We start from the raw sequence: 26,140 nt of genomic DNA on the forward strand, positions 1-26,140 counted from the left end.
ATGTTAACAAATGCTAATGCTAACACATGCTAATGCTAATGCTAACAAATGCTTATGCTAATGCTAACACATGCTAATGCTAACATGCTAATGCTAACACATGCTAATACTGACAAATGCTAATGCTAACACATGCTAATGCTAATGTTAACAAATGCTAATGCTAATGCTAACACATGCTAATACTAACACATGCTAATGCTAATGCTAACAAATGCTAATGCTAACACATGCTAATGCTAACAAATGCTAATGCTAATGCTAACACATGCTAATGCTAACAAATGCTAATGCTGATTCTTAAATTCTAATGCTAATTGGCTGCTACCCCTTGTGACGTGGGTAGATCTCCGAGGGCCCGGTCATTGCTGCTTGCAGCTTTAATTATTAGGGCCCGAGCACACACAGTGTGTGAGGACCCTATTGTATTTGCAAAGATTATTATTAGGGCCCGAGCACACACAGTGTGAGGACCCTATTGTATTTGCAAAGATTATTAGGGCCCGAGCACACACAGTGTGAGAGGACCCTATTGTATTTGCAAAGATTATTATTATTATTATTTTCCCGAAAGTAAATCGCGTTTTTGAGGCGCAAAACGTACTCAAAAAGTTGCGCAACTTTGCACACACATCACAAGTGGCGAAAATGTACGTATTAAAAAAAAAAAAAAAGGGGGCGTGGCCTAATGGCGCAACAGCGCCCCCTACAAAACTTCGTGCCTCAAGCCCCACCATACGGTTTCACCTACACGTACGAAAATCGGTACACATCTGTATCGTGTCCGGACTCACAAAAAAGTCTCTCGGCGCCACGTCCGAAACCAAACAGGAAGTCAGCCATTTTGACTAATTAGTGGCGTTTTGGTGTATTTTTGGACGTTTTCACGTGTCGCACTTTAACGAACTTCTCCTAGGGGGTTAATCGGATCAACTTCAAGTTCGCTCGGCATACTCAAGACACCTTAACGATGAAAAGTTGTGCGAATCGTGAGTTTTCGTAAAACGGCGTGCCCGTGGCGAAGGGTCAAACTTCCTTCACCAAACAGGAAGTGCCCCCTCTTCTGATTGGTCCATACTTGATTGTTCCTTTTTTTGGCTGTTACTCATCAACCGTTTATCGTACAGAGTTGTGGCTGGTATCATGTGACTTGATTAAGAGTCCTTAACCTTAATTGACGCTTCCTTCGCCAAACAGGAAGTGCCCTTCACCAAACAGGAAGTGCCTCTATAACTCATGAACCGTTTGTCGTACAGACTCGCGGCTGGTGTCATAACATTTTTTTTTCTCAAAATTTTTTTTTCTCAAATTTTTTTTTCTCAATTTTTTTTCTCAAATTTTTTTTCTCAATTTTTTTTTTCACAAATGTTTTTTTTCTCAAAAATGTGCTAACATGCTAATGCTAATGTTAACACATGCTAATGCTAACATGCTAATGCTAACATGCCAATGCTAACAAATGCTAATGCTAACATGCTAATGCTAATGCTAACACATGCTAATGCTAACACATGCTAATGCTAATGCTAACAAATGCTAATGCTAATGCTAACAAATGCTAATGCTAATGCTAACACATGCTAATGCTAACATGCTAATGCTAACATGCTAATGCTAATGCTAACAAACGCTAATGCTAACATGCTAATGCTAATGTTAACACATGCTAATGCTAACATGCTAATGCTAACATGCTAATGCTAACATGCTAATGCTAATGCTAACACATGCTAATGCTAACATGCTAATGCTAATGCTAACAAATGCTAATGCTAACATGCTAATGCTAATGCTAACACACGCTAATGCTAACAAATACTAATGCTAACAAATGCTAATGCTAACATGCTAATGCTAATGTTAGCACATTCTAATGCTAACATGCTACTGCTAACACATGCTAATGCTAACACATTTTAATGCTAAGAAATGCTAATGCTAACGCTAACACATGCTAATGCTAATGCTAACACATGCTAATGCTAAAACATGCTAATGCTAACATGCTAATGCTAATGCTAACACATGCTAATGCTAACAAATGCTAATACTAATGGCTAACACATGCTAATGCTATCAAATCCTAATGCTGATTCTTAAATTCTAATGCTAATTGGCTGCTACCCCTTGTGACGTGGGTAGAGCTCCGAGGGCCCGGTCATTGCTGCTTGCAGCTTTAATTATTATTATTATTATTTTCCCGAAAGTAAATCGCGTTTTTGAGGCGCTAAACGTACTCCAAAAGTTGTGCAACTTTGCAAGCACATTACAAGTGGCGAAAAATTACCTAATAAAAAATAAATAAAAGGGGGCGTGGCCTACTGGCGCAACAGCGCCCCCTACAATATTTCAACGCAACAGCCCCACTATACGGTTTCACCCACAAGTACGAAAATCGGTACACATCTGTATCGTGTCCGGACTCACAAAAAAGTCTCTCGGCGCCACGTCCGAAACCAAACAGGAAGTAAGCCATTTTGACTAATTAGTGGCGTTTTGGTGTATTTTTGGCCGTTTTCACGTGTCGCACTTTAACGAACTCCTCCTAGGGGGTTAATCGGATCAACTTCAAGTTCGCTCGGCATACTCAAGACACCTTAACAATGAAAAGTTGTGCGAATCGTGAGTTTTCGTAAAACGGCGTGCCCGTGGCGAAGGGTCAAACTTCCTTCACCAAACAGGAAGTGCCCCCTCTTCTGATTGGTCCATACTTCATTGTTCCTTTTTTTGGCTGTTACTCATCAACCGTTTATCGTACAGAGTTGTGGCTGGTATAATATGACTTGATTAAGAGTCCTTAACCTTAATTGACGCTTCCTTCGCCAAACAGGAAGTGCCCTTCACCAAACAGGAAGTGCCTCTATAACTCATGAACCGTTTGTCGTACAGACTCGCGGCTGGTGTCATAATTTTTTTTTTCTCAAATTTTTTTTTTCTCAAAGATTTTTTTTTCTCAAAAATTTTTTTTTCTCAATTTTTTTTTTCTCAATTTTTTTTTCTCAAATTTTTTTTTCTCAAATTTTTTTTTCTCAATTTTTTTTTCTCAAAAAATTTTTTTTCCTCAATTTTTTTTTTCTCAAAAATCTTTTTTTTCTCAAAATTTTTTTTTCTCAATTTTTTTTTTCTCAAATTTTTTTTTTCTCAAATTTTTTTTTCTCAAATTTTTTTTTCTAAATTTTTTTTTCTCAAATTTTTTTTTCTCAAATTTTTTTTTCTCATTTTTTTTTCTCAAATTTTTTTTTCTCAAATGTTTTTTTCTCAAAAATTTTTTTTTCAAATTTTTTTTTCTCAAAATTTTTTTTCTCAAATTTTTTTTTTCTCAATTTTTTTTTTAGCATGTGCTAATGCTAATGCTAATACATGCTAATGCTAATGCTAACATATGCTAATGCTTACAAATGCTAATGCTAACACATGCTAATGCTAACAAATGCTAATGCTAATGCTAACACATGCTAATGCTAACAAATGCTAATGCTGATTCTTAAATTCTAATGCTAATTGGCTGCTACCCCTTGTGACGTGGGTAGATCTCCGAGGGCCCGGTCATTGCTGCTTGCAGCTTTAATTATTATTATTATTTTCCCGAAAGTAAATCGCGTTTTTGAGGCGCCAAACGTACTCCAAAAGTTGCGCAACTTTGCAAGCACATTACAAGTGGCGAAAATGTACGTATTTAGAAAAAAATAAAAGGGGGCGTGGCCTAATGGCGCAACAGCGCCCCCTACAAAACTTCGTGCCTCAAGCCCCACCATACGGTTTCACCTACACGTACGAAAATCGGTACACATCTGTATCGTGTCCGGACTCACAAAAAAGTCTCTCGGCGCCACGTCCGAAACCAAACAGGAAGTCAGCCATTTTGACTAATTAGTGGCGTTTTGGTGTATTTTTGGCCATTTTCACGTGTCGCACTTTAACGAACTCCTCCTAGGGGGTTAATCGGATCAACTTCAAGTTCGCTCGGCATACTCAAGACACCTTAACGATGAAAAAAAAATTTTTCTCAATTTTTTTTTTCTCAAATTTTTTTTTCTCAAAATTTTTTTTTCTCAAATTTTTTTTTCTCAATTTTTTTTTCTCAAATTTTTTTTTTCTCAAATTTTTTTTTCTCAATTTTTTTTTCTCAAAATTTTTTTTCTCAAATTTTTTTTTCTCCAAATTTTTTTTTCTCAAATTTTTTTTTTCTCAAATTTTTTTTTCTCAAAATTTTTTTTTCTCAAATTTTTTTTTCTCAAATTTTTTTTTCTCAAATTTTTTTTTCTCAATTTTTTTTTCTCAAAATTTTTTTTTTTCTCGCACAAAACGATTCGCACAACAGATGCTAATGCTAACAAATGCTAATGCTAACATGCTAAAGCTAATGTTAACAAATGCTAATGCTAACACATGCTAATGCTAATGCTAACAAATGCTTATGCTAATGCTAACACATGCTAATGCTAACATGCTAATGCTAACACATGCTAATACTGACAAATGCTAATGCTAACACATGCTAATGCTAATGTTAACAAATGCTAATGCTAATGCTAACACATGCTAATACTAACACATGCTAATGCTAATGCTAACAAATGCTAATGCTAACACATGCTAATGCTAACAAATGCTAATGCTAATGCTAACACATGCTAATGCTAACAAATGCTAATGCTGATTCTTAAATTCTAATGCTAATTGGCTGCTACCCCTTGTGACGTGGGTAGATCTCCGAGGGCCCGGTCATTGCTGCTTGCAGCTTTAATTATTAGGGCCCGAGCACACACAGTGTGTGAGGACCCTATTGTATTTGCAAAGATTATTATTAGGGCCCGAGCACACACAGTGTGAGGACCCTATTGTATTTGCAAAGATTATTATTATTATTATTATTTTCCCGAAAGTAAATCGCGTTTTTGAGGCGCTAAACGTACTCCAAAAGTTGTGCAACTTTGCAAGCACATTACAAGTGGCGAAAAATTACCTAATAAAAAATAAATAAAAGGGGGCGTGGCCTACTGGCGCAACAGCGCCCCCTACAATATTTCAACGCAACAGCCCCACTATACGGTTTCACCCACAAGTACGAAAATCGGTACACATCTGTATCGTGTCCGGACTCACAAAAAAGTCTCTCGGCGCCACGTCCGAAACCAAACAGGAAGTAAGCCATTTTGACTAATTAGTGGCGTTTTGGTGTATTTTTGGCCGTTTTCACGTGTCGCACTTTAACGAACTCCTCCTAGGGGGTTAATCGGATCAACTTCAAGTTCGCTCGGCATACTCAAGACACCTTAACAATGAAAAGTTGTGCGAATCGTGAGTTTTCGTAAAACGGCGTGCCCGTGGCGAAGGGTCAAACTTCCTTCACCAAACAGGAAGTGCCCCCTCTTCTGATTGGTCCATACTTCATTGTTCCTTTTTTTGGCTGTTACTCATCAACCGTTTATCGTACAGAGTTGTGGCTGGTATAATATGACTTGATTAAGAGTCCTTAACCTTAATTGACGCTTCCTTCGCCAAACAGGAAGTGCCCTTCACCAAACAGGAAGTGCCTCTATAACTCATGAACCGTTTGTCGTACAGACTCGCGGCTGGTGTCATAATTTTTTTTTTCTCAAATTTTTTTTTTCTCAAAGATTTTTTTTTCTCAAAAATTTTTTTTTCTCAATTTTTTTTTTCTCAATTTTTTTTTCTCAAATTTTTTTTTCTCAAATTTTTTTTTCTCAATTTTTTTTTCTCAAAAAATTTTTTTTCCTCAATTTTTTTTTTCTCAAAAATCTTTTTTTTCTCAAAATTTTTTTTTCTCAATTTTTTTTTTCTCAAATTTTTTTTTTCTCAAATTTTTTTTTCTCAAATTTTTTTTTCTAAATTTTTTTTTCTCAAATTTTTTTTTCTCAAATTTTTTTTTCTCATTTTTTTTTCTCAAATTTTTTTTTCTCAAATGTTTTTTTCTCAAAAATTTTTTTTTCAAATTTTTTTTTCTCAATTTTTTTTCTCAAATTTTTTTTTTCTCAATTTTTTTTTTAGCATGTGCTAATGCTAATGCTAATACATGCTAATGCTAATGCTAACATATGCTAATGCTAACAAATGCTAATGCTAACACATGCTAATGCTAACAAATGCTAATGCTAATGCTAACACATGCTAATGCTAACAAATGCTAATGCTGATTCTTAAATTCTAATGCTAATTGGCTGCTACCCCTTGTGACGTGGGTAGATCTCCGAGGGCCCGGTCATTGCTGCTTGCAGCTTTAATTATTATTATTATTTTCCCGAAAGTAAATCGCGTTTTTGAGGCGCCAAACGTACTCCAAAAGTTGCGCAACTTTGCAAGCACATTACAAGTGGCGAAAATGTACGTATTTAGAAAAAAATAAAAGGGGGCGTGGCCTAATGGCGCAACAGCGCCCCCTACAAAACTTCGTGCCTCAAGCCCCACCATACGGTTTCACCTACACGTACGAAAATCGGTACACATCTGTATCGTGTCCGGACTCACAAAAAAGTCTCTCGGCGCCACGTCCGAAACCAAACAGGAAGTCAGCCATTTTGACTAATTAGTGGCGTTTTGGTGTATTTTTGGCCATTTTCACGTGTCGCACTTTAACGAACTCCTCCTAGGGGGTTAATCGGATCAACTTCAAGTTCGCTCGGCATACTCAAGACACCTTAACGATGAAAAGTTGTGCGAATCGTGAGTTTTCGTAAAACGGCGTGCCCGTGGCGAAGCGTCAAACTTCCTTCGCCAAACAGGAAGTGCCCCCTCTTCTGATTGGTCCATACTTAATTGTTCCTTTTTTTGGCTGTTACTCATCAACCGTTTATCGTACAGAGTTGTGGCTGGTATCATATGAAATTTTTTTTTCTCAAAAATTTTTTTTTCTCAAATTTTTTTTTCTCCATTTTTTTTCTCAAAAATTTTTTTTCTCAAATTTTTTTTTCTCAAATTTTTTTTTCTCAAATTTTTTTTTTCTCAAAAATTTTTTTTCTCAAATTTTTTTTTCTCAAAATTTTTTTTTCTCAAATTTTTTTTTCTCAATTTTTTATCTCAATTTTTTTTTTCTCAAAAAAATTTTTTTCTCAATTTTTTTTTTCTCGCACAACACGATTCGCACAACAAATGCTAATGCTAACAAATGCTAATGCTAACATGCTAATGCTAATGCTAACAAATGCTAATGCTAATGCTAACACATGCTAATGCTAACAAATGCTTATGCTAATGCTAACATGCTAATGCTAACACATGCTAATACTGACAAATGCTAATGCTAATGCTAACACATGCTAATGCTAATGTTAACAAATGCTAATGCTAATGCTAACACATGCTAATGCTAATGCTAACACATGCTAATGCTAATGCTAACAAATGCCAATGCTAACACATGCTAATGCTAACAAATGCTAATGCTAACACATGCTAATGCTAACAAATGCTAATGCTGATTCTTAAATTCTAATGCTAATTGGCTGCTACCCCTTGTGACGTGGGTAGATCTCCGAGGGCCCGGTCATTGCTGCTTGCAGCTTTAATTAGGGCCCGAGCACACACAGTGTGAGGACCCTATTGTATTTGCAAAGATTATTAGGGCCCGAGCACACACAGTGTGAGAGGACCCTATTGTATTTGCAAAGATTATTATTATTATTATTTTCCCGAAAGTAAATCGCGTTTTTGAGGCGCAAAACGTACTCAAAAAGTTGCGCAACTTTGCACACACATCACAAGTGGCGAAAATGTACGTATTAAAAAAAAAAAAAAAGGGGGCGTGGCCTAATGGCGCAACAGCGCCCCCTACAAAACTTCGTGCCTCAAGCCCCACCATACGGTTTCACCTACACGTACGAAAATCGGTACACATCTGTATCGTGTCCGGACTCACAAAAAAGTCTCTCGGCGCCACGTCCGAAACCAAACAGGAAGTCAGCCATTTTGACTAATTAGTGGCGTTTTGGTGTATTTTTGGACGTTTTCACGTGTCGCACTTTAACGAACTTCTCCTAGGGGGTTAATCGGATCAACTTCAAGTTCGCTCGGCATACTCAAGACACCTTAACGATGAAAAGTTGTGCGAATCGTGAGTTTTCGTAAAACGGCGTGCCCGTGGCGAAGGGTCAAACTTCCTTCACCAAACAGGAAGTGCCCCCTCTTCTGATTGGTCCATACTTGATTGTTCCTTTTTTTGGCTGTTACTCATCAACCGTTTATCGTACAGAGTTGTGGCTGGTATCATGTGACTTGATTAAGAGTCCTTAACCTTAATTGACGCTTCCTTCGCCAAACAGGAAGTGCCCTTCACCAAACAGGAAGTGCCTCTATAACTCATGAACCGTTTGTCGTACAGACTCGCGGCTGGTGTCATAACATTTTTTTTTCTCAAAATTTTTTTTTCTCAAATTTTTTTTTCTCAATTTTTTTTCTCAAATTTTTTTTCTCAATTTTTTTTTTCACAAATGTTTTTTTTCTCAAAAATGTGCTAACATGCTAATGCTAATGTTAACACATGCTAATGCTAACATGCTAATGCTAACATGCCAATGCTAACAAATGCTAATGCTAACATGCTAATGCTAATGCTAACACATGCTAATGCTAACACATGCTAATGCTAATGCTAACAAATGCTAATGCTAATGCTAACAAATGCTAATGCTAATGCTAACACATGCTAATGCTAACATGCTAATGCTAACATGCTAATGCTAATGCTAACAAACGCTAATGCTAACATGCTAATGCTAATGTTAACACATGCTAATGCTAACATGCTAATGCTAACATGCTAATGCTAACATGCTAATGCTAATGCTAACACATGCTAATGCTAACATGCTAATGCTAATGCTAACAAATGCTAATGCTAACATGCTAATGCTAATGCTAACACACGCTAATGCTAACAAATACTAATGCTAACAAATGCTAATGCTAACATGCTAATGCTAATGTTAGCACATTCTAATGCTAACATGCTACTGCTAACACATGCTAATGCTAACACATTTTAATGCTAAGAAATGCTAATGCTAACGCTAACACATGCTAATGCTAATGCTAACACATGCTAATGCTAAAACATGCTAATGCTAACATGCTAATGCTAATGCTAACACATGCTAATGCTAACAAATGCTAATACTAATGGCTAACACATGCTAATGCTATCAAATCCTAATGCTGATTCTTAAATTCTAATGCTAATTGGCTGCTACCCCTTGTGACGTGGGTAGAGCTCCGAGGGCCCGGTCATTGCTGCTTGCAGCTTTAATTCTTATTATTATTATTTTCCCGAAAGTAAATCGCGTTTTTGAGGCGCAAAACGTACTCAAAAAGTTGTGCAACTTTGCACACACATCACAAGTGGCGAAAATTTACGTATTTAAAAAAAAATAAAAGGGGGCGTGGCCTAATGGCGCAACAGCGCCCCCTACAAAACTTCGTGCCTCAAGCCCCACCATACGGTTTCACCTACACGTACGAAAATCGGTACACATCTGTATCGTGTCCGGACTCACAAAAAAGTCTCTCGGCGCCACGTCCGAAACCAAACAGGAAGTCAGCCATTTTGACTAATTAGTGGCGTTTTGGTGTATTTTTGGCCGTTTTCACGTGTCGCACTTTAACGAACTCCTCCTAGGGGGTTAATCGGATCAACTTCAAGTTCGCTCGGCATACTCAAGACACCTTAACGATGAAAAGTTGTGCGAATCGTGAGTTTTCGTAAAACGGCGTGCCCGTGGCGAAGGGTCAAACTTCCTTCACCAAACAGGAAGTGCCCCCTCTTCTGATTGGTCCATACTTGATTGTTCCTTTTTTTGGCTGTTACTCATCAACCGTTTATCGTACAGAGTTTAGGCTGGTATCATATGACTTGATTAAGAGTCCTTAACCTTAATTGACGCTTCCTTCGCCAAACAGGAAGTGCCCTTCACCAAACAGGAAGTGCCTCTATAACTCATGAACCGTTTGTCGTACAGACTCGCGGCTGGTGTCATCATTTTTTTTTTCTCAATTTTTTTTTTTCTCAAAAATTTTTTTTTCTCAAATTTTTTTTCTCAAATTTTTTTTTTCTCAAATTTTTTTTTTCTCAAAAATTTTTTTTTCTCAATTTTTTTTTTCTCAACATTTTTTTTTCTCAAATTTTTTTTTTTCAAATTTTTTTTTTCTCAAAGTTTTTTTTTCTCAAAATTTTTTTTTTCTCAAATTTTTTTTTCTCAAATTTTTTTTTCTCAATTTTTTTTTCTACATTTTTTTTTCTCAAATTTTTTTTTCTCAATTTTTTTTTTCTCAAATTTTTTTTTTCTCAAATTTTTTTTTCTCAATTTTTTTTTCTAAATTTTTTTTTTCTCAAATTTTTTTTTTCTCAAATTTTTCTCAATTTTTTTTTCTCAATTTTTTTTTTCTCAAAACTCTTTTTCTCAAATTTTTTTTTTCTCAATTTTTTTTTTAGCATGTGCTAATGCTAATGCTAACACATGCTAATGCTAATGCTAACATATGCTAATGCTAACAAATGCTAATGCTAACACATGCTAATGCTAACAAATGCTAATGCTAATGCTAACACATGCTAATGCTTACAAATGCTAATGCTGATTCTTAAATTCTAATGCTAATTGGCTGCTACCCCTTGTGACGTGGGTAGATCTCCGAGGGCCCGGTCATTGCTGCTTGCAGCTTTAATTAGGGCCCGAGCACACACAGTGTGTGAGGACCCTATTGTATTTGCAAAGATTATTATTATTATTATTATTATTTTCCCGAAAGTAAATCGCGTTTTTGAGGCGCCAAACGTACTCCAAAAGTTGCGCAACTTTGCAAGCACATTACAAGTGGCGAAAATGTACGTATTTAGAAAAAAATAAAAGGGGGCGTGGCCTAATGGCGCAACAGCGCCCCCTACAAAACTTCGTGCCTCAAGCCCCACCATACGGTTTCACCTACACGTACGAAAATCGGTACACATCTGTATCGTGTCCGGACTCACAAAAAAGTCTCTCGGCGCCACGTCCGAAACCAAACAGGAAGTCAGCCATTTTGACTAATTAGTGGCGTTTTGGTGTATTTTTGGCCATTTTCACGTGTCGCACTTTAACGAACTCCTCCTAGGGGGTTAATCGGATCAACTTCAAGTTCGCTCGGCATACTCAAGACACCTTAACGATGAAAAGTTGTGCGAATCGTGAGTTTTCGTAAAACGGCGTGCCCGTGGCGAAGGGTCAAGCTTCCTTCACCAAACAGGAAGTGCCCCCTCTTCTGATTGGTCCATACTTGATTGTTCCTTTTTTTGGCTGTTACTCATCAACCGTTTATCGTACAGAGTTGTGGCTGGTATCATATGACTTGATTAAGAGTCCTTAACCTTAATTGACGCTTCCTCCGCCAAACAGGAAGTGCCCTTCACCAAACAGGAAGTGCCTCTATAACTCATGAACCGTTTGTCGTACAGACTCGCGGCTGGTGTCATAACATTTTTTTTTCTCAACATTTTTTTTTCTCAATTTTTTTTCTCAAAATTTTTTTTTTCTCAAATTTTTTTTTTCTCAAATTTTTTTTTCTCAAATTTTTTTTTCTCAAAATTTTTTTTTTCTTAATTTTTTTTTTCCTCAATTTTTTTTTCTCAAAAAATTGTTTTCTCAACATTTTTTTTTCTCAAATTTTTTTTTCTCAAATTTTTTTTCTCAATTTTTTTTGGAGAAAAACGTTAAACTATCGTTAAAGTGCGACCCGTGATAGCGGCCAAAAATGCGCCAAAACGCCACTAATTAGTCGAAATGGCTGACTTCCTGTTTGGTTTCTGATTGGCTGCTGGCCTTGTGACGTGGGAAGAGCTCCGAGGGCCCGTTCATTGCTGCTTGCAGCTTTAATTCTTATTATTCTTCCCCGTAAAGAATCGCGTTTTTGAGCCGCAAAACGTACTCCAAAAGTTGCGCAACTTTGCACACACATCACAAGTGGCGAAAATTTTCGTATTTAAAAAAAAAACAAAGGGGGCGTGGCCTAATGGCTCAATAGCGCCCCCTACAAAACTTCGTGCCTCAAGCCCCACCATACGGTTTCACCCACAAGTACGAAAATCGGTACACATCTGTATCGTGTCCGGACTCACAAAAAAGTCTCTCGGCGCCACGTCCGAAACCAAACAGGAAGTCAGCCATTTTGACTAATTAGTGGCGTTTTGGTGTATTTTTGGCCATTTTCACGTGTCGCACTTTAACGAACTCCTCCTAGGGGGTTAATCGGATCAACTTCAAGTTCACTCGGCATACTCAAGACACCTTAACGATGAAAAGTTGTGCGAATCGTGAGTTTTCGTAAAACGGCGTGCCCGTGGCGAAGGGTCAAACTTCATTCACCAAACAGGAAGTGCCCCCTCTTCTGATTGGTCCATACTTGATTGTTCCTTTTTTTGGCTGTTACTCATCAACCGTTTATCGTACAGAGTTGTGGCTGGTATCATATGACTTGACTAAGTGTCCTTCACCTTAATTGGTTTAACTAAGCCCCGCCCCCTCTTCTGATTGGCCGAAACTTGATTGTTCCTTTTTTGGCTGTTACTCATCAACCGTTTATCGTACAGAGTTGTGGCTGGTATCATATGACTTGATTAAGAGTCCTTAACCTTAATTGACGCTTCCTTCGCCAAACAGGAAGTGCCCTTCACCAAACAGGAAGTGCCTCTATAACTCATGAACCGTTTGTCGTACAGACTCGCGGCTGGTGTCATAATTTTTTTTTCTCAAAATTTTTTTTTTCTCAAATTTTTTTTTCTCAAATTTTTTTTTCTCAAAAATTTTTTTTTCTCCATTTTTTTTTCTCAAAACATTTTTTTCTCAAATTTTTTTTTCTCAAAAAAATTTTTTTCTCAAATTTTTTTTTTCTCAAATTTTTTTTTCGCAAAAAATTTTTTTTCTCAAAAATTTTTTTTTCGCAAAAAATTTTTTTCTCAATTTTTTTTCCTCAATTTTTTTTTCTCAAACATTTTTGAGAAAACTTTAAACTATCGTTAAAGTGCGACCCGTGATAACGGCCAAAAATGCGCCAAAACGCCACTAATTAGTCGAAATGGCTGACTTCCTGTTTGGTTTCTGATTGGCTGCTGGCCTTGTGACGTGGGTAGAGCTGCGAGGGCCCGGTCATTGCTGCTTGCAGCTTTAATTAGGGCCCGAGCACACACAGTGTGAGGACCCTATTGTATTTGCAAAGATTATTATTATTATTTTCCCGAAAGTAAATCGCGTTTTTGAGGCGCCAAACGTACTCCAAAAGTTGCGCAACTTTGCAAGCACATTACAAGTGGCGAAAAATTACGTAATTAAAAAAAAATAAAAGGGGGCGTGGCCTAATGGCGCAACAGCGCCCCCTACAAAACTTCGTGCCTCAAGCCCCACCATACGGTTTCACCTACACGTACGAAAATCGATACACATCTTTATCGTGTCCGGACTCACAAAAAAGTCTCTCGGCGCCACGTCCGAAACCAAACAGGAAGTCAGCCATTTTGACTAATTAGTGGCGTTTTGGCGCATTTTTGGCCGTTTTCACGGGCCGCACTTTAACTAACTCCTCCTAGGGAGTTAATCGGATCAACTTCAAGTTCGCTCGGCATACTCAAGACACCTTTACGATGAAAAGTTGTGCGAATCGTGAGTTTTCGTAAAACGGCGTGCCCGTGGCGTAGCGTCAAACTTCCTTCACCAAACAGGAAGTGCCCCCTCTTCTGATTGGCCGAAACTTGATTGTTCCTTTTTTGGCTGTTACTCATCAACCGTTTATCGTACAGAGTTGTGGCTGGTATCATATGACTTGATTAAGAGTCCTTAACCTTAATTGACGCTTCCTTCGCCAAACAGGAAGTGCCCTTCACCAAACAGGAAGTGCCTCTATAACTCATGAACCGTTTGTCGTACAGACTCGCGGCTGGTGTCATAATTTTTTTTTTCTCAACATTTTTTTTTTCTCAAAATTTTTTTTTCTCAAATTTTTTTTTACTCAAATTTTTTTTTTCTCAAATTTTTTTTTTCTCAAATTTTTTTTTTCAACATTTTTTTTTCTCAATTTTTTTTTCTCAAATTTTTTTTTCTCAATTTTTTTTCTCAAATTTTTTTTTCTCAAATTTTTTTTTCTCACTTTTTTTTTCTCAAATTTTTTTTCTCAAAATTTGTTTTTTCTCAAAAAAATTTTTTTGAGAAAAACTTTAAACTATCGTTAGAGTGCGACCCGTGATAACGGCCAAAAATGCGCCAAACTAATTAGTCGAAATGGCTGACTTCCTGTTTGGTTTCTGATTGGCTGCTGGCCTTGTGACATGGGTAGAGCTACGAGGGCCCGGTCATCGCTGCTTGCAGCTTTAATTAGGGCCCGAGCACACACAGTGTGAGGACCCTATTGTAATTGCAAAGATTATTATTATTATTATTCTTCCCCCTAAAGAATCGCGTTTTTGAGGCGCAAAACGTACTCCAAAAGTTGCGCAACTTTGCAAGCACATCACAAGTGGCGAAAAATTACGTATTTAAAAAAAAAAAAAAGTGGGCGGGGCCTAATTGCGCAACAGCGCCCCCTACAAAATTTCAACGCAACAGCCCCACTAGACAGTTTCACCCACAAGTACAAAAATCGGTACACATCTGTATTGTGTCCGGACTCACAAAAAAGTCTCTCGGCGCCACGTTCGAAACCAAACAGGAAGTCAGCCATTTTGACTAATTAGTGGCGTTTTGGTGTATTTTTGGACGTTTTCATGTGTCGCACTTTAACGAACTCCTCCTAGGGGGTTAATCGGATCAACTTCAAGTTCACTCGGCATACTCAAGACACCTTAACGATGAAAAGTTGTGCGAATCGTGAGTTTTCGTAAAACGGCGTGCCCGTGGCGTAGCGTCAAACTTCCTTCACCAAACAGGAAGTGCCCCCTCTTCTGATTGGTCCATACTTCATTGTTCCTTTTTTTGGCTGTTACTCATCAACCGTTTATCGTACAGAGTTGTGGCTGGTATCATATGACTTGATTAAGAGTCCTTAACCTTAATTGACGCTTCCTCCGCCAAACAGGAAGTGCCCTTCACCAAACAGGAAGTGCCTCTATAACTCATGAACCGTTTGTCGTACAGACTCGCGGCTGGTGTCATAACATTTTTTTTTCTCAACATTTTTTTTCTCAATTTTTTTTCTCAAATTTTTTTTTTCTCAAATTTTTTTTTCTCAAATTTTTTTTTCTCAAATTTTTTTTTTCTCAATTTTTTTTTTCTTAATTTTTTTTTTCCTCAAAATTTTTTTTTCTCAAATTTTTTTTTTTCTCAAATTTTTTTTCTCAAATTTTTTTTTTCTCAAATTTTTTTTTCTCAATTTTTTTTTCTCAAAACATTTTTTTCTCAAAACATTTTTTTCTCAACATTTTTTTTTCTCAATTTTTTTTTTCTCACATTTTTTTTCTCAAATTTTTTTTTGAGAAAAACGTTAAACTATCGTTAAAGTGCGACCCGTGATAGCGGCCAAAAATGCGCCAAAACGCCACTAATTAGTCGAAATGGCTGACTTCCTGTTTGGTTTCTGATTGGCTGCTGGCCTTGTGACGTGGGAAGAGCTCCGAGGGCCCGTCCATTGCTGCTTGCAGCTTTAATTATTATTATTATTATTTTCCCGAAAGTAAATCGCGTTTTTGAGCCGCAAGACGTACTCAAAAAGTTGCGCAACTTTGCACACACATCACAAGTGGCGAAAATTTACGTATTTAAAAAAAAATAAAAGGGGGCGTGGCCTAATGGCGCAACAGCGCCCCCTACAAAACTTCGTGCCTCAAGCCCCACCATACGGTTTCACCTACACGTACGAAAATCGGTACACATCTGTATCGTGTCCGGACTCACAAAAAAGTCTCTCGGCGCCACGTCCGAAACCAAACAGGAAGTCAGCCATTTTGACTAATTAGTGGCGTTTTGGTGTATTTTTGGCCGTTTTCACAGGTCGCACTTTAACGAACTCCTCCTAGGGGGTTAATCGGATCAACTTCAAGTTCGCTCGGCATACTCAAGACACCTTAACGATGAAAAGTTGTGCGAATCGTGAGTTTTCGTAAAACGGCGTGCCCGTGGCGAAGCGTCAAACTTTCTTTGCCAAACAGGAAGTGCCCCCTCTTCTGATTGGTCCATACTTAATTGTTCCTTTTTTTGGCTGTTAATCATCAACCGTTTATCGTACAGAGTTGTGGCTGGTATCCTATGAAATTTTTTTTTCTCAAAAAAAATTTTTTTCTCTAAATTTTTTTTTCTCAATTTTTTTTCTCAATTTTTTTTTCTCAATTTTTTTTTCTCAAAATTTTTTTTTCTCAAAATTTTTTTTTCTCAAATTTTTTTTTTCCCAAATTTTTTTTTCTCAAATTTTTTTTCTCAAATTTTTTTTTCTCAAATTTTTTTTTTCTCAAAATTTATTTTTCTCTAAATTTTTTTTCTCAAATTTTTTTTTTCTCAAATTTTTTTTTCTCAAATTTGTTTTTTCTCAAATTTTTTTTTCTCAATTTTTTTTCTCAAATTTTTTTTTCTCAAATTTTTTTTTCTCAATTTTTTTTTCTCATTTTTTTCTCAATTTTTTTTTCTTTATTTTTTTTTTCTCAATTTTTTTTTTCTCAAAATTTTTTTTTTTTCTCGCACAACACGATTCGCACAACAAATGCTAATGCTAACAAGTGCTAATGCTAACATGCTAATGCTAACACATGCTAATGCTAATGCTAACACATGCTAATGCTAATGCTAACAAATGCTAATGCTAACACATGCTAATGCTAACAAATGCTAATGCTAACACATGCTAATGCTAACAAATGCTAATGCTTATGCTAACACATGCTAATGCTAACAAATGCTAATGCTGATTCTTAAATTCTAATGCTAATAAGCTGCTACCCCTTGTGACGTGGGTAGATCTCCGAGGGCCCGGTCATTGCTGCTTGCAGCTTTAATTATTATTATTTTTTTTCCAAACAACAACACCCGCAGAACTAGACTTTAGTTTTGGCCATGTCTCGCGGTTCTATACAAGTGTTTTTTTTTAATGCTTTCTGGTATCGGATTGGTATCTGCTGATAAGCAGATTTTGGTATTGGAATTGGATCGGCAAGTAAAAGATATTATCGAAACATCCCTATCTGAAGACCACAGGTCACAGACAAAGTCAGAGAGAGTAGGATGAGGCTGGCAGGGCACTGCGTCAGGCACCCAGAACTAGAGGCAAGCAAACTGACTCTATGGGAGCCGACCCAGGGCATAGCCAGGAAGGTCAAGGAGGGCACCACCTACTGTACATACTGTAGATGCACTGCGTCGTAATAGCTTAGCCAACAACACTGTGGAGCTCAAGACCCTGATGTTAAATAGGAGAGTGTGGAGGGCAGCGAGCCAGGAGTCCCGAGTTGGTGTTGGCTAGAGTCTAGACCACACTCTCGCATCGTATCATTGCATAATTTGAAGAAAATAATGATTGTGTGTGTGTGTGTGTGTGTGTGTGTGTGTGTGTGTGTGTGTGTGTGTGTGTGTGTGTGTCAGTGTGTGCACATACATACGTGTCTCATCATAACACTATATTTGACCTGAGGCTGAGAGTAAATTATTAAATGACGGAGATTCACACCAACACTCTGCTCAGCGCCCATGCGGTTTTCTACATAATTCATGTTAGATTTCTTCCACTTTTCCACTCTTTTTTTGCATTGATGATTACTTTCATATTTTTTTCTTTCTGCCCTGTAAAATATGATTTACGGTACAGTATGTACAGTACAGTATGTAATAATTTCTGATTGTTATGTGCGTGCGCCGGAGTGACATTGGGAGCAGTGTTTGAGTCAAAGCATATCCCTGCTCTCAAAAATGCCACCCTGTTCTCCAACTATTTACATATTGAAAGCTGTATAGTTTAGTGCAACACTGGGAACTGGCACAAGGGCAGCTGCCTTGCCCTTGTTCACTTGACGGAAGTATTTGCAATTTTTCTATACTTTCTATACTCTCTTCACCTTTGTCCAACCTCATCTTCATACTTAGATTTAACCACTTTCCAACCTGGCATCTCTATTTTGCGCATGTCATTATAGGAGGAAAATACAAACTGGAAGTAAACTCATGGCCTACCGAGGGAAAAATGTAAAGCCTGAAAGCGAGGGCTGTGCTAAATTATGGAGCAGATGAAAGTAAATTGTTTGTAAAAGTTAGATCAATAATGAATGTCAGTCTCAGTGTTGCTAAAAAGTAAGCCAGAACATGATAGGGCTCATTTGGTTCAATTATTCAGTGTGTGTGCGGGCGTGACAATGGCAGAAAACGACTTACAAAACTGTTTGCTCCGGATATACTGTATTGATAACCGATGTCTGGCGACGGGAAGAGATGGGAAAAAAAAAATTTTTGTAAGGGGGGTCGGATTGATGTTGTTGGCACTGCTGCATGTAAAAAATTAAAAAAGGGGCTGAAACTCCATATTTTTCGTCAATTAAAACCCTATGTGATACACAAAAGTATCAAAAGCTCGCATTTCGAGCTTGTATATCTACTACTTTATTTATTTAGTTTTACAGTTTTGGTCTTATGAGATTTCCACACAGCAGAGACGATAAATGATATATTATATACGTCTCTCTTATACTTTAATTAGACAACCAAGGGCAGAGAGACCAGGGAGAGACATGTGAGACAAGACAGGGGTCGTATTGGAACCATGATGAGCATGATGGTCTGTGCACTAATTGGCTTAGCCAGCAGGTACAGTACCTAATTTAAATGTATTTCTAGTCCACTGCATCAAACCATTAAAATGTAAACGGTGGCATACTGTACAGTACCTTGCCGTTATTCCCCCGGGAATATATCGTTTGAAATATGCATCTGTATGGGAGAAACATCTGTCGCTGCCTGGAGAGGAAGCGGCCCGGGGTACTTTTCATAACTGGGATACAAACTCCAGGCTTGTGGCAGCTGTCGATGTGAATTTGCGTCATTATCGAGTTTCTTTTCACGGCGGACTGAAGCAGCTTCTCTTTCTAATGGCCTCTGCATTCATCATCCTCTTGTGAACTTGGCAGAGGAGCACAAAAAAAGAGGAGAAAACCAGTGAAAAGGATAAGTAAGACAGACAGAGGGAGAGATAGGGTGAGGAAGGCTTAAGTGAGTTTAGTGTGATGAACAGTCCACTTGATCTGTATTGGCTCTGAGTTAAAGGCCATCGTTGTTGTTGTTGTCTGGCCATAAAGGCTTACGTTTACTTAAAGCATTGGTTTGTTATTGTCTGTTGCCGTGACGTGTGTGTGCGACTGTGCGTGCGTGTGTTTGTGTGTGTGTGTGTGGTCGTGCATGGGTACATGCATGTGTGTGGTGTTGACATTCAAAGGGCATGATGATACTGTAGCTCCTCCCTGCCCCTGCTTGTCCCTTAAAACCATAACTGCGTTGAGCAGATTGCCTTGCATTCTCAAGTGCGCGTATATGCAAAAGTGTATGTGTTTGCGCCTGAGCGTGTGTGTGAGCGTGCGCGTGTGCACTTGCAAGGCTATAAAGCTATTGACTTCCCATCCTGAGTTTTGTTTTATGATGGTTCCTTCCTCTCTGTGGACTCGTAATAAGCCTAGTGTTTGCAGGTTTCCACTGTGCATGTAATGAGATATGTTGTAATATACATGCCAGGATGCATATGCACCATGGGTATGCCATAATGCACAGGTATTATTTATGTATTGTTCCGCAAGGCACAATTAAGGCGCTACTGCAGTTCTCATCAATACCTGTAATATTTGAATTCCTTGCTGAATAATGTGTTTCTCTCTCTCTGTCTTTGGTCTGGGTTGTTGGGGGTAGGTGTGTGTGCAACTGTGCATGCGTGTCTGTCTGCCTGCCTGCCAGGGGTGGGTGGTTGGGGGAAGGTGTGTGCATGTCTGTGCATTAGTGTGTGTCATTACATGGGACTGTGACATATGGCTGTGGCCCAGTGTGGGCTGCAGCGCAGGTTCTTATTGTATGACAGATCGCTGTGCTGGACGCACATTGTTTGAGGGGGAAACTCTTTAAATTATTCAACGGCTCTAATTGGCTGTTTGAATGGGGTCTGCACAGTATCTGCTTTCTGTTGCCGTCTATGAAGCATCCTTGGGTGGCATTGAGAGGGAAAAGCACTGTACAACACAATGGTTATGGGGTTCCAGACGTGAGAAAAATAAACAGTTTTTTAAAGTTTAAAACAATTTTGAGGGACACTATGGATTTACACTAAATGACAGATTAATCATAGATTAATCCATTTTGAATTAACACAAAACAGCAGTCAAACACTGTTTGGAAAGTTTTGTTCTGACTGCCAGTTTGTTGTTGACTCTACCATCAAGCGAGCTCTTGGCACTGCAATGCACTGGGTTTTGATGTCTTCCGCTAGCTCTCTGTCCGCTACCCTCTGCAACCCTCAGCTTTGAAACAAATGAAAACATCGTCAGGTCCATTTGTCTTCCGAGACAAATTAATTACCTGGACCTCCTTTGTCATTGGAAAGGACTGGAGGGAAAAAAAGATCCCTTTAAGTCAGTGTACTGGGTGTGATGTTTTATTATCCATTTTGTAGTAGTTGTTTTTCTCCCAGGGCTGTGATAAGAGCTAATGAGAACTTCTAGGAAAGTACTTTCCTTTGCTGAAGAATGAGCTGTGTAATTGGCTGGGTGTCCTTTAGTAAACCACCAGGACAATTCAGGCATTGACCACTTGAACCCTATCCACAAGTTTCCTGTGTCCCATGAGCCATTTCCTGTTCCTCTTAGCTGTTTCATTCTGAGGGGGCAGCCAGACATGCAGCACTCCAGCGTCGTAGCCCCCATCCACTCCCAGGGAAAAAACAGATATGGCGTTATGACTATGACCGAAGCGGCATTGAGCCGTTGCGGGGTAGTGTGCACCAAACTCGTATTCAACGCATGGGGTTCAGCACTGCTCAACTGTCACCCGGTAGTGATAGTGATACGCACTAACCAATGGGACAGAGCTAAACGCCAGAAGAACGGCACTTTTTGACACTCCCATAAGCCGCTCAAGTGTCAAAGTTCAAAGGAACGGCAGGAAATGCCACTATAGGCAGCGTTATTTCAATCGTAACAAGCCTAATGTGTGTAAAGAGGGTTTAAGAGGTTAATGTGCTGAACAGCTGGGTATCACTGTTTTCCCCATTGGATCATACATACCAACAACATAAACTGAGAGACTGAAAATCTTATAGCTATAGAGGGAAAAGGACACAGTGAAGAGGTCAAGTGAGACGGGAGACTCCCATCCATGAAACACACTCACTTACAAAATAGGGGCATGAAAACAAGAATGGAGTGAGTGAAGTGAGACCAGATATATTTCTTTATGACAAAGGAATAAACAGCTCTAGTAAAATGACAAAAATAACAAAGGAGAGACTAAAGAGAGAGAGCAGGGGGGGTGTAGACGGCGGGGAGCAAAGAGGCGAAAAAAAAACTAACAATAACAACACATTGATCCCACCATTGATCCCTGTTGTTCTCTGCCTGTCGTTTATCTTCCGTCTCCAGACTCGTGGGGACCTTCCGGATGGTTCTGCAGAAGGTGGCTGAGGAGGGTCATTTGGAGCTCACCGACACGCTCATCGATGACAACAACACCTCCATAAAGGTGAGCTCTTTCAAGCTGTGGAGTGGCATATGGCCTTATGGGTCCATGGCAGCCTGGACGTCAGAGAACGAGACCTTGTAAGCATCAGGTCACGGGGCTGAGCACCCCAACTCAGGTGGATGTCTGTCTGTCTTTCGGCTGTGCAGGGAAGCTCCCCAGGGTTTTCAGCGCGTTAGCTGTTTGAAGCTGGAACAGGTCGCTGATGGGAATCATGCATGCTCAGCAAAAGACCACCCCTAGGAGAAATAAAGACAATAAGATGAGGCCAAATGGCACCGCACACATATCAGCTCACGATTAAATTCTAAATAGATGTGTCTGCATGATAAATGATGCACTAGACCAGTAGTGCCAATACAGGCGTTTGGAAATCGCTGCTGTCGGGCAAAAGCCTTGTATCTCCATATTTAAACTTTTTATGTTTTTCCGTAAATTTAAGCCCTACTTTGTCATATACAGAGTGTCGCAAAACAGAAGTGAATATCGAGTATCGATTTTCACTATTTTTAAATATTTTTAAAATAATAATAATAAAAAAGGAACGGTTTTAGACATACATGGTTTCCACCAGACAGCAACGAAATGCAACTATGAGAGAGAGAGAGAGTCATCTGTATAGAGCGTTATGTGCCAAGGGCTGTGGAATGATGCAGGAAACTGCTGACCTGATGCTGCTCAGACCATCATATACAGCACAGAGGACCCTGAGGCACACACACACACACACACACACACACACACACACACACACACACACACACACACACACACACACACACACACACACACACACACACACACACACACACACACACACACGAGCGCACACGCACTAATGAGTGAAGGCCTTCACACACAGGCTCTGAGCTCATAAATGTTTCAGACAGACAGACAGACAGACAGACAGACAGACAGACACACACACACTGCACACACGCACACACACACACACACACACACACACACACACACACACACACACACACACACACACACACACACACACACACACACACACACACACACACACACATTAACGCACACAATTCACATCCCACACACAAGGTAGTACTGTATACATGTCCCCTAGCACTCTGGCAGGGGACTGGAGCAAATGAAGCCCAATTCCAGCTGAAAGCAACCCACTTCCACTTCCAACACTGTGCACTGGTGTGGTTGCTATAGTAACCCATCAAGTCTACAGTCCGATTCTGAGGAGCTTGTAGGGAATAGAGAGAAGGGAGAGAAAAGGCAAGAGGTTCCAGTGTGTAGGCTATATTATTTCCCCATTCATCTGTCATTGTCAGAAGAATAAATTGGCTACTTCGTAATAAAGACCAGCTCATTGTTGGTTGGATTTTCTATGTCCCACAACTAGTCCCCAGAAGACGCCAAAGACAAACAGTGGTGTCACCCATCGTTCCTGCTCGGATAAAAACAAGGCTGTTACTGTCAAACCAAATTCCCCTACCAATCGCAGGTGATGGATATCGCTGTCAACTGTAAACCTGTAACTCCAGTGCCGTCTGCTGTAAACAGGCCGCGAACCTAACCCAGGAGGGTCTGTTCTGTGATTTTGTTGGCTCAACAGGCTGCCGGTTTGATTTGGGTTGTAAATGTTCTGTCACAGTGCCACAGGCAGTGTGGAGTTACTCGTGTTGATGCCCCCAGCCAGGAACGCAGGGGGACTGGAGTGGATGGGGGTTAATAATCCCCCATTAGCAAAGTGAAATGTTGAAATGCCAAACGGGGAAGGTGAATGCCTCATACCCCAAGGTTATTAACAGGTCCTAAATTATCAATACTTTACTTTACTACTACTACTTTCAACCTGGTGTCCCTATTTTATGCATGTCATTATAGGTGGAGTCCTTCAAAAATGCCTTATAATCTTTTCTTGTCTTGTAAAGGAAACTACAGCAGAGAAGCACTTGATACAGGAGAACACGTGATTAGCGGATAGAAACGTTTATGGGACTTTCAAACACATTGCAGGTTCATTACAATGAAATTCCCTCACGTTTCTCTCAAGTGCTCTAGCCTGGTGCTGTTTGAACTCTGTGTGGACGCATGTCAAGAAGCATCACTTTTAACTGTTATTCAAGTTTAATGCCATAAATATATCTAGGGGTGCAACAGTTAATCAAACAAATGTATTTAATCAATTATAAAAAATATCAGTAATCGACAATAAAATAATCTATTCATAATCAACTCATTTGGCATGTAATTTCCAAAACATTCTTGCTTGTAGATCAACTATCTTCACTATTTTGCATGACACCGTTGTGCGACAAAGTATAAAATAGGGCTTAAGTGGTTAATCGATAAAAATAAAACCCTTCTTGATTATCAAAAAGGTCAGCGATAGATGAATTGCTACTAAAATAATCGATAGTTGCAGCCCTAAATATCTCCTCGTCCTCTCTCCAGACCAGCGTTTCCATAGAGATCAAGTACCAAGCCATGGACGGCTCAGGGGGGATGTGGAGCGACGGCGAGTTCTTGGAGGTTCCAGACGACCGCGATGGGACCTTCACCTTCGAGACAGAGACAGACAGCCTGCTGTCGGGACAGAGCCACGGGTCAGGAATGTCCCCGGGACGGTCCCTCCATGGATCCATACCCACCTTCAGGAAGTGAGTGATTCATCCTGATTGTTCTTTTTTTAAGATATGTTTGTGGGCTTTTATGCCTTTATTGATAGGACAGTAGACTGACAGGAAATGGGGAGAGAGATGGGGAGTGACACGCAGCAAAGGTACAGTCAGGATCGGGAATCGAACCAGAGACACGCTGTCAGGCTACACTGAGCCTGGACCGGTAGGACAGCGGGCGCCCCCATCCTGATTGTTGTAAAAGCACCATACTGTAATCAATAGCCGTCATCTCAGATTTGTTTTGGTTGTTGTTAGATATTTACTGATCATCATAGATTGGAGTATTACTGGCAAGATTTTTCAAATCGATCATTTTGATAAAAACTAACAGCGCAAAACAGTTTGTGTTTTTTCACTTTTCTCAGCAAGCGAGCACATTTCAAGTGGCATGGATACAATCACAGTAGTCGATTGACAACTTTTAAGCAGATCAAGCATTTAAAATAAACATGTTTTGAATAGCCTACACATACTGTAGGCTCTTGTGTTTGGAACTAACTGTTACTAAGAAACCCAAACAACAGTTCAAATAAAGAAAACTGTGCACAAACTGAATCTAGTTAGGCAGAAATGAGCCTGGCCTATATGAGGAGTTATTTATTATCCATGGAATCCAGGGAGAAAGAAATGTTGATTGTATGACAGTTCAAATCAAATCAAATCAAATCAAATCAAATCAAATCAAATCAAATCAAACTTTGTTTTATAGCAATTTACAACAATCAAAATTTACCCAATTGCTGTACAACAGAACACAAAACCATCACCAACAATAGTGTAAAGACTGTAAACAAGGACAAAGTTAAAAACAATAAAGACAAAATGACACATCAGAAACAGCAAACAAATCGGACATGAGTTTAAGTGTGACTAGAAGCTAAAGAATAAAAGTGTGTTTTAAGACGCGATTTAAAAGACTCAATGGAGTTTGCACTTCTAATAGAGAGGGGCAGGCTATTCCAGAGCCTAGGGAGGCGGCTGATGCAAAGGCACGGTCGCCCCTACTTCTCAGCCCGTCGGGCCTATTTGGAACTTCTAAGACTGGGGTCCTCAACGTTTTCAGGCCAAAGACCCCTTAGTTGAGAGAGAGATGAAGCAGGGACCACCACAACCTTTTCATGGATTCCATATAGTTTCATCGTTTGACAGCACAATCATCAGTGTATTTTGGATTCATGTCAATTTGTGCTTTCAGATATTTAACCTCTTGAACCGTCAATACTTAATAATCTTGATCTTTCACTCTGTACTTTGTCTGCTCTTTTTCCACTCTACACCAAAGCTCTTTGCCAAAAATAGCCGATCTACAAGCTCACAACGCCTCGCAGCGCGAGGCGTTGTGAGCTTGAAGATCTACTATTTTTGGCTAAAGTTCACGGAATATGGTATATGGATATGGATATGGATATATTATATAATATAAAAAAGGAGGAAAAAAACTTTCTATCACTCAAAGATTTGGAGGACCCCCTTTAGTAACTCTGAGGACCCCCTACGGGTCCCGGACCCCCTGTTGAAGACCCTTGTTCTAAGAGCTGCTGGTTGGCTGACCTCAGTGCTCTATTTGGGACGTAGAGTTCCACAAGTTCTGACAGGTACAGACAGTATAAGGGGGCCAGACTGTGCAGGGATTCGTAAGAGAATAAAATAATCTTAAAATCAATTCTAGAACTGACAGGGAGCCAGTGCTCCAGCTGTTTTGATAGGAGATATGGTTTGACTTTTGCTAGTAGGCGGAGTTGAAAGAAACTGCTTTTAACTATGGAGCTAATGTGTTTAGTGAATGTGAAATTACTGTCAAAGGTGATTCTTGATGGAGGGACA

The 26,140-nt window shown here is 39.2% G+C and overlaps 1 protein-coding gene across 1 annotated transcript in view; it reads left to right on the plus strand.

The window, feature by feature from the left end:
• The window catches only part of otofa (otoferlin a), a gene marked incomplete at both ends in the record, with an annotated part of 141,530 nt that overhangs the window by 45,267 nt on the left and 70,123 nt on the right, over positions 1–26,140 (plus strand). Inside the window, 2 exons of the mRNA XM_080744973.1 lie at positions 21,557–21,656; positions 24,090–24,295. Of these exons, the coding sequence (XP_080601099.1) occupies positions 21,557–21,656; positions 24,090–24,295 (306 nt within the window). The remainder of the gene's footprint in view (positions 1–21,556; positions 21,657–24,089; positions 24,296–26,140) is intronic.

The sequence above is a fragment of the Nannobrachium achirus genome (genome assembly GCF_963921795.1).
Source record: "Nannobrachium achirus genome assembly, chromosome: 16".
NCBI lineage: Eukaryota > Metazoa > Chordata > Actinopteri > Myctophiformes > Myctophidae > Nannobrachium > Nannobrachium achirus.